The sequence below is a fragment of the Aricia agestis genome, chromosome 11 (assembly GCF_905147365.1).
Source record: "Aricia agestis chromosome 11, ilAriAges1.1, whole genome shotgun sequence".
In the NCBI taxonomy this organism is placed as follows: domain Eukaryota; kingdom Metazoa; phylum Arthropoda; class Insecta; order Lepidoptera; family Lycaenidae; genus Aricia; species Aricia agestis.
The window spans coordinates 9,910,300-9,920,290 of NC_056416.1; the positions used below are offsets into that span (position 1 = coordinate 9,910,300).

The 9,991-nt window shown below is 38.5% G+C and overlaps 1 protein-coding gene across 13 annotated transcripts in view; it reads left to right on the plus strand.

Annotated features, from left to right (window-relative positions):
- The window catches only part of LOC121731747 (phosphatase and actin regulator 4), a 64,379-nt gene extending 54,998 nt beyond the window's left edge, over positions 1 to 9,381 (plus strand). For 7 of the 13 annotated variants that reach the window (XM_042121336.1, XM_042121338.1, XM_042121346.1 and 4 more), the window contains 5 exons: positions 1,281 to 1,472; positions 4,521 to 4,648; positions 5,016 to 5,155; positions 6,220 to 6,356; positions 6,639 to 9,381. In XM_042121336.1, the coding sequence (XP_041977270.1) occupies positions 1,281 to 1,472; positions 4,521 to 4,648; positions 5,016 to 5,155; positions 6,220 to 6,356; positions 6,639 to 6,654 (613 nt within the window). In that variant the 3' untranslated portion in view covers positions 6,655 to 9,381. The remainder of the gene's footprint in view (positions 1 to 1,280; positions 1,473 to 4,520; positions 4,649 to 5,015; positions 5,156 to 6,219; positions 6,357 to 6,638) is intronic. The other 6 variants (XM_042121337.1, XM_042121340.1, XM_042121339.1 and 3 more) reach the window with 1 other exon arrangement.
- The last annotated feature ends 610 nt before the right edge of the window (positions 9,382 to 9,991 follow it).

Here is a 9,991-nt window from a genome sequence, read left to right on the forward strand (position 1 = left end):
GATGTTCAAGAGTCATATTTGGAAGACTTTTGAACATTCTCTATGCCTTTGAGTCCTATACAGTGTGTAACAAAAATAAGTGATAATACTTTAGGGTGTGTACATGTTCCTTGTAGAGAGTTCAATGTAAAAGTAGCAGCGCTGAAAGACCAAATTTTTTTTTTCACTTTTGTATGGGGCAACTCGTGACGCTCAGGCCCTTGCCCATACAAAAGTGAAAAAAAATTTTGGTCTTTCAGCGCTGCTACTTTCACAGTGAACTCACTACAAGGAACACGTACACACCCTAAAGTATTATCACTTATTTTTGTTACACCCTGTATAATACTGAGGATGATTCTTCACTTAAATAGCGACAAATCTGTTATTCAATGTCATAGGCTTAAATCTAAAGGCTCATTTGAATATAGAATGCTAACGTTCATTATGTAATATTATAATTGCTAATTTTTATTAAAATAATTAATGTAAATATGTTCTTGTCTGTCTGCGACCCTTAATAAAGTAAATTTTAATGAGTTCATTTGCCATGCTAATCGTACTGTCATACATAGTTTTAATTTGTTAAATTGAGGTAACTCCGACACGCAGTCCACTCCCAGAACCGTATAATCATATTAATCCATCGTATCACGACAACGTGCAGGCATGTTCAGTTGTTCACTAAGAGCACTGGTTGTCTACTAACACTCTAGTGATAATGATTTATTCGAGTTGTGCAAAGCGGTGAATTATGGTGCACTACTTTTAAACGGATATGTGATCGTAAAAACTATTTCTCAGTTGTGTTATTTATTTATGTATTTCAACTTAAAAGTCTTAAGTTTTAGTGTGTATCTACATCTAAATAAAAAAATGAATAATTTATTATAATACATTTTAATAAGTAAAGAAATATCTAATAAAAATCTAAAGCTTCAACAAATAAATAAATGCGAGCACTTGCACGCACATAACCGTGTTTGACAACACCCTGTAAATAAAAAATTAATAATTATAAAATATCTCAGCTCAGCACATGACCAAAAGGTTTATACAACACCCTGTGACGCCAAAAACTTAAAAACTAATAAGTGTACTTAACTAACATAGACTCAACAAAGCGATTCACAATTCCCGTTCGACACGAATTCGGAAACTTTACGATGCGGTCATTGGTCAATGCTTAGCGCGTCGCCGCGTTTATTGGATGTCGTGCGATGAAGTTTCAGAATCTGAGTCGTATTACGCATTGTGAATCAGGGCCCAGCTAAGTGAAGTAACTAACTGTTTTGTGTCAGCAGCAGCCGAGCCGTACGCGTCGGCGGTGCTCTCGAGAACAAGGAGAACGCCCGGCCGTGGGAGACGCGTGAGAGCGGTGCGGGGGGCGCGGGCGACGACGACCCCGACCGCGTCGCCGCCAAGCTCGCTCGCAAGGAGAGCCTCAACATCAAACTCGCGCTGCGCCCCGACAGACAGGAACTCATTAACAGGTGAGCAACAGCTTAAGTCAAATAGCAGTATACTCGCACGCAGGAGCTCATCTACAGGTAAGTTACAGCTAAAATCGATTAACTGTATCTTTCGAAAAAAATGATGTTGCGTTTGTGTTGTGTATTCGGGCTTAAAGAGACACACAATACAATTTTAATTAAAAACAGTAAGAGCAGTATTTGTAAAAGATAAAAATATCGGGAGAGCTTTTACGTGCTCTGCAAGCTTACGGTTGCGCTGTGGAAATTGACACCATAGCCTAACTAATTGTTCCGCCTAGTTGACTACAAAATTATGTGTGCATTTCTTTATACTGAAGGCCGAATATCTTTTTAGTTTCATAAGTGTAAACCACGTAGGATCCAGGGAGCCAAAATTATAATATACATTGTATTTAATCTCTAATATCTCTTATCTTTAATCTTTTTATTACTTACATGCGGTTTTGCTCGATAGTTTTACTCCAAATCGAGTAATAATTACTGTGTGGACCGCAAAACTGACGACTCGAAGGCTCGCATCGAGCCGGTTTGATGAAATTAAATATATCGATTTAGAATAAAACTATCGAGCAATGCTGAATGTGTGGACGAAAAGTAGTTCGACGCTCTTGCTCGATCGAGCAAAACCGTATGTGAGTACTTAGCATTAAACCCAGTTCTATCTAGATTGATATAATATGTAATTAAATAATTGCATTTCAGAGCAATTAAATAATTGCTGTAAATATGTAGAGCACATTTTATCAGCGAAACGTATAACCTAATGCCCGCTGTACAACGCTAAGTAATTGATAGAACGAGGAAATGCCAGCAGATGCTTCCTCCTGCCACGAAGATTTATTGGACCTCAAAATAGAACGCCATTTATCTATTTCCCAGAATGGGAATATCGTTTATATCGCGCTGCAAAATGGAATCGTTTTTTCGATTGATTGAAAACTATCGCGGTCTAGCTTGTCGGTGGTGCAGACGAATTTTTTTCCAATAAATATATTACAAAGGTCGGTTCTAAAAAAGTATACGTGACTTTTTTATCCGTTTTGTTGTTGAGAATTGGATGTTGTTTTTAATTTAAAAAAAAATGTCACACTTCTTAATTATAATGATATATTACTGCAATGTATTTAACGCTAGAGTACAGCACCAGCATGGACAGTAAACAAAAAGTTTTGTTCGCCGTTTGACAAAGTTTCTGTCAATATTGCACAGTGCACACTTCATAATATGAAACGTGCACTGTGCAACGTGTCGGATTTTATTCGTAATCGAGTAATTAGCACTAGAAACACATATATCCAATGTGAGTAAACATTGCATCAACGAGAGTTTGGCACGGTGTTACGCTTACTACGAATCGTACAGAAATAAACAATCGCCTGTATATGTATACAGAGTGTTTTTCCGCCTTGCCGCCTGCCAATGGAAATGTCGGTCACAGCGCAGGGTTACGAGCGTGCTTAGTCATTGCTTATTTATACCACCAATTAATCGATTTGAGCAATGAGCATAAATATGTTACATATTGGCATCAAGAAGTTTGCTAGAGCTGGTTACTGTTTTGATATGGATACAAAGGAAGCTCTTGTTTGACAGATTATCCATACTTCTATCTGTCAAGTTAAGTGGTGGATAGCCTATCCGGCACTTATCAGGAAGTGGTGAAATAGCCCCTAAATAAATAACATTTCATAAACATAATCTATATTCAACGTCGTTAATTATGTGTAATATTAGATTTCTTTGAACAAATTTTAGCCAGTATAATTTTAGTTTTAATGAGAAACATTGTGCAATAGATATTATAAAAATCTGCCGCTACTTCTATAAGCAGCTGGCTTGTTAAGGTGATAGATTTTTAATTTTGGCTTAGCACCAACTCTATATTCTTAGAACCGAGTTGACATTGCCAAATTATTAAATTTTTCGTGTATATATTTTATTTGAAGAAATAATTTTAGATACGGCCTATTTTATCTCAATAAAATGGCTCATAACAAATTATAATGTCCCATAAAAATGGGATTTTTGCAACTGAGTAGGCAGAAACAATTTTTAAGCACCTGTAACCATTAACAAAACAGTTTGATTTGTTCTCGTTGCTCGTGGTATATAATTCTAAAAGAATATTTGTAGTTTGGACTCGGGACAGAAAAAGAAACACCTAAACCATAGAGCCTTGCGGAATATTTAACTATAATTTTAGTAAAATATAATTTTAGTAGCGCTAGCCTTACATAAACTTAAACTAAATCTAGTTTAGATGCGAATGGCCGCTCCTACGCACACCGCGTTACGTGTCAAGCGTTCGCGCCTTGGAGTTTTATTTTAGTTCGCCTCCTCACCTGTCGATGCCGTTTCGGGATCCTTGACACTGCCAGTGAATTATGGAATCTTTCGTCATATCGCCCCACAAACGTCGGGAGGATTTGTTTGAAGAGAGTTAGGACGACCTTAATCGGGAGTTGGGTATCGTCCAACCCCTTAAGATGTTTTCGTCGCTGGGAGTGTGGCGAGCGGTGTGTTGCCGAGCGGGCGCGACGCCGCCAGCGGGCCGGATGTATTTTGTCGTCACACTGCTGGTGCACCTCGCCGAGAAAGTCACGTTAGTGTTTTCCAGCTCCCATAGTGTAGTGCGACCTCTTGAGATTTTGGCAGGCGACAAGTGAAGTGATTTCGTTATAAATCGTATCTGAATAGAATTTGGTGCGTTTTCTCAATTTCTTAATGACTAAAATTCACGTGTATATTGATCTCGACGTCAACTTTAAGGTCCGTGTTACGTGTGGTATTGTTTATTCTTTATTTACTCGCGCGTATAATTTAATCAAAGCCTGACTTGTCGTCCTATATCAATGACGACGCCCTTGTTAAAGTTGATGCTACTCCTTTCTCTATGTCATGGTACCGCGCTCGTAATCGGTGATGTTGTTCAATCTGTTCTGTATGTCCATGTCACGACGGACGGGTGTAAGGTGTAAACTGTGACATATCCTGCGCCTCTATCTATGTCCTGCGCGTGTAGTAACGTGTCGTGTATGTGCGCAGGAACATCCTGGTGGTGCAGAGCGAGCACGAGCGGCAGGAGTCGTGGGAGGCGATCGGCGCGCGCCTCATCCGCCGCCTGTCCATGCGCCCCACGGCTGAGGAGCTCGTCGAAAGGAACATACTCAAAAGTGAGTACATTCTTTGTTCAAATTTGATAAAAATAATTTACTGTATTAATTTTAGTAAGGGTCCGTACTGAATCTGCTGTTGCTTTTTTGCTTTTTAAGGTAATTTACTATGAAAACGTGTTGATATCACCCATTTTAACTCCCCAGTGTACCATGATTATGTAATTATGTTCCAGTGATTTTAATACGTTTACTGCCTTCTTAACGCAAATGGACTAAAGTAGAACTTACTCATAGATAAAATTATATTACTCAAACAAGTGTTAAGCTACTAATTTAAGATTCAAGTTACGAAAATGTAGTTTTGCAATGTTTATTATAATCGCAACAATCTTTCAACGCTAATGATCCCGCTGTGACTCCGCAGGCCAGTCTCCCGCAGAAGAGAAGAAGCAAAAGGAAGAAAAGAAACGATATCTCCTCCGCAAGCTCAGCTTCCGCCCCACCGTCGACGAGCTCAAGGAGAAGAAGATCATCCGCTTCAGCGACTACATCGAAGTCACTCAGGTAATATACTGCTTCTCTGCTGAGTCTTAGGCTGCGTTTCCACTAGAGATGTATTTTTGAGAACCTATAGAATCGCTTCATTGACGTGACCTCGCTCAGCGCAGGGATTCTATTGGATCTTAAAAATACATTCCTCGCAACACACCTCTGGTGGAAACGCAGCCTTACTACCGCACTCAGAGACGAATATTAATTGAATATTGACTGTGATTGAATTTTAGTTTTAATCATCATTATATGTCTCAAAAGTCTTATTTAAGGCTGAAAGTTTCTTTTAATCTTAACCTAACTCTTTAGGCTAATAATGTCAGCGTAGATGCAGACAAACGCCACATAGCCTACAAAATTATTTCGAATAATGTCTGAGGCCAACGTGCCTTGACTCTTGCCATTCAATAAAATAACAGAATATAACACCTCCGCGTTTCTGTTTAAGGGTGTATGACGACGGCACGCTTAGAAAGCGTTTAATATGTGAAGTAACATTTCAACAAATATCTAGTTTGTTTACTACGAGACTAAGATTGAAGTTCAAGTAGCTATATCATCTAAAATATGTATAAATATATCATCTAAAATTTCAAAATACTTTAAGACAGTATAGCACGATTTTCAGGTACAAAATAAATACAAATATTAATGAAAAACTTTGTAAGACTAGATGTGTCGTTTTACTATTCTGGTACATTCTCGTAGATCTAAAAGTTATTTTCGTGATTGTACGCAATACCTACGCAATACATATCGCAATTGTACGCATTATAAAAACAGGTCAAATATTTTAATATGCCGAGTGATCTGACCTATATTTGACCGCGCGGGGAATTATTCATTTTAATATTTTATACGTATATGCGTAGCTTGTTTATATTTTGGTTTTATAAATACTTGCTTCTAAATAGTAGTATCCCTTGAGTTGCATAATAGAGTGTATGGTATCGTGAATACTTATTTTTACAGGCATTATTTGCAACTTTAGCTAATGAAACTCTCACTACATGATGTGATTAAAGCCAAAACTTTTTAATGTCAAAAAAACCTAATGTAAACTGTTATATCCGCAGGCTCACGATTATGACCGGCGAGCGGACAAGCCGTGGACGCGCCTGACGCCGCGCGACAAGGCCGCCATCCGCCGCGAACTCAACGAGTTCAAGAGCTCAGAGATGGCTGTGCACGAGGACAGCAAGCACCTCACCAGGTAACCACATTGGAGATATCACTACTTGTCTCTTTCATCCGCACTCAAAAATATTGCTATCTTGTTCTTTTATTAACTCTGGAATTTTTATTTTACGCTTCTCTAACAATTTAGATGACAATTGCTAATTTGCGCTTCAGTATTCATGTTCTACTGACAGACAATTAAAAATGCGTAAAATTTTGCTCATAATTAGTAATAATCAAATAATAAATAATGTTTCATTGTGAAGTAAAAAATCCATTTAAACTAGACTAAATTGTTGTCTTTTTCTTATTTCAGATTCCATAGACCATGACGGCTGTGCCATAGCGAAGGAAAGTCTCGCGGACAGCGGGCGCTCGCCTGAGTCCCGTAACCGCATCTAGCGGTCGCCGCCTGAACTACGTCAGCGTGCGGACTTGCGTCGCGTCGCCAGCCGTGCGTGCGCGGTCGCCTCACTACCCATTACTCGCCGATCATTCGATTACTCTGCACAATCATCATTGGCGAACGTTCGTGGATTACCAACCAGTCATTTCAATACGAATCAAACGTGACTCGATTGCTCGTCTCACACACCATGCAATCGGTACCTCCAGCATTGTTCATCGTAAATACGTACTCATCTTTGGATCTTTCGGCTGTCCTACAGCTACGGATTCTTGCCCTAAAATGTTCTAAAATTGTCTGATTATTTATTAATTAGTGATGGAGTAAGTTTTATGTTCGGTCAGCGGCTCGCGCGTGCCGACGGTTTGCACAATCTTTATCGATTAGCGGTCGCGTCGAGTGCGGCTCATTACGATGGTAATAATCTATATGTTAAGTATTGTAAGCGTACATATACATTCTTGAATTGACCTTCGCGAAAGGTTAGTGATATGTTTGTTGTGGTGGAGTTTAAAGCTCAGTGAGATTGATTTTTGTTACGGTGATGTAATAGATGATGTTTTTATCGATCTTCCATTTAGTATTAAACGATTAATTTGCATCGAATTTCCTGTGTGACTTCATCTGCAAATCGATGAGTCACCGAGGCGCGAGACGGCAAACACTTTCGAACTAAAAATGTACATCTGTTACATCACATGTAATGTAGAAAGTTATGTAGACTTGTGATTTTTATTATATTGCTAGTTCATAGCTTTTTAGTCGTTTATGATTGAATCGATTTTATTATATTTATTTCAATTAGAAACAATTTTATTGTCACAATGTTTTATTTTATCGATATTTGTTAAGTCGGACGTGAATCAATTTTGAAAATGGTATTTAAAATACATATAATCGCTTTTGTTTGAATTCCGCTAGAAATACTCGCTTTTAATCGCAGTCGTGATCGTGAATTAGATAATTTAGGAGAATTGATAATTTTAATATAGCAAGCTTGTGACTCGTGAAAGGCAGTGTTGCCACATACACTATTTTATTACCCATGTAAAATATTGTGGAAGCAATTACGGTTTTATTGGATAGCGCTTTTATACTTTGCCTACGATTAAATAAAGCTATTGCTCAAATAGTGGACTCCAAGCGCCATGAGCGCTTCTGTGCGTAAATACCTATTGCATCGTCGATACATTCTGTACGACTCACTATTTTACTCTATTGACATTCAAATGCTGAAATCCCCTCGTAAGCGATAAAAGAAACTGTAATTATAAAAATAAAGACATTAATAATGTTACAAGAAACGGAAAACAGTCAACAGTTTATTTGTTAATGGTTTAAAAAATATGTGACTAGGGTGCATATTAGGCATCCTTAAAATTACACACAAATACCGTTCGGTATGCTGACATTAACGCCTCTAGTCCACCGACGCTGCGAACTGCGAAATATCTGCGAAACCAATGCGAAACAGGAATATAAGGCGAGATGCGATATAACGCATTGTCGTGTGGCGGATGAGACAGTAAATCGGTTCGCCGCTTTTCGCAGTTCGCAGCGTCGATGGACCAGAGGAGTAACAAAACTTGAACCTGTTGACGTTTGTACCGTTTAGTCACAATGTGGAATAAATGTGAGACCGCACTAGGCGACACTGCACTGCAGCGGAGCGACGCGACACGACACGGCAAAATATTCTTGACATGAAATCGTATAGCTCATACGATTTGTAATAATAATAGTTAATGGGCAGCGGCAAAATCTAGCTATACTGTCGCAAAACTACCACGCAGCGGCGCTACGCGACACAAAACGTCAGTCCTATGGAATGTGAAGTGTCGCTTAGTACGGTCTCGCCTCAAAACAATGTATAGGAATGCTCTCCATTACGTCCCCTTAATTTTTTTCACAACTCGGCGGGAACAACTTGTTAATTATCGTATCGCTCTTAGATTAGGTGTAATAATAATTTAATTGAGACGAAACTATGAACGATGTATTTAAGCCATTCTTAAAATGATGCATGTTAACGAAAGTATAGTTATATTTCTGAAGGTATCTTGGTACGAACATGTTCTACCTGAAGTGCATGAGATTGGATACAAAAGTTGTTAATAAATTCTTATATTTTTGCTTTACTACGACTTAGTTTGTAAATAAAAGTAAAAGGTAAAGGCACACTCTTGAATATGGCTGTACTTCGTTGGAACTTGTAACATTATATCGCTTCGAGATTACTCGATTTCATATTACCTTATTTATTATCGTAGTATTTAGCAATAATGCTGACGCGTTTACCATTTAGTTGATCGTGATGTGCTTTAAGATTATTTTATATGTGATTAAAGTCGTAACGTATAGGTAGATTGCATTTTAATTCGTTCAGCGGTGGTGCCATTATACACGTTTTGGAAATGTTCGAAAATACAGTTTTATAATGATGGAAAACGATGGCGGCTCCAAAATGGCCGTGAAAAAAAGTGTTATGCGGCTTTTCCACGTTGGCTCATGATGGTAATACAAGCGCTTACGAACTTTTTCGTCTCTGATTGCTCATGATCAATGTCAATTGTTCATGCTATAGAGTGTTTCGCAAGCATATTTATCGATCATGACTCAACGTAGATTGGGCCTGTATTTATAAAGCTTCCGTTAAAACTTTTCCCCTCGCTTTTCGCGCTATATTTGGAAGCCGTCGTCGAGGTCCATCGCCAGCCCGAGTGCGAGTAAATTGATGTTGAGATTATTCAGTGATACAGTGTGAGGGATGCTACGCAATAAGTAAAGTTACGCGATTCAATAATTAAACGTTACAGTTATGGTTAATCGTAAGACCATTCCATTATAGGATATAGTGGAAGCCAAAATGACGACTTATTTTTCTAAAATATTTTGTTAGATTTGCAATGTGTATAGATAAAACGTAGATGTTTATCGAATATATTAAGACACTCGTGTTTCCAAAGATTTTAAGCTCAACGGTATTCCTCCGGTCCACATCTTAACGTGGCTTGTTTCATTGCCTGTACTGTATCGTGTGCAGATGAGGGGCTTTTGCTTTGCAATTAAAAAAAGTTAATCTGTCACTTGTCCCACGCGAGGCTATCTACTGCTCCACAGTGTCCACACTGTCCGCACTTCTCAGGACGGTCGCCTCGTCTGCACCGATGTCCTCAATAAGTTGCGATTATGTTCAGACGTCACTTAGTGTATACTTAATTACCATAAAATGTGATAAGACTTCTTACTTTATAGTTTCGTAA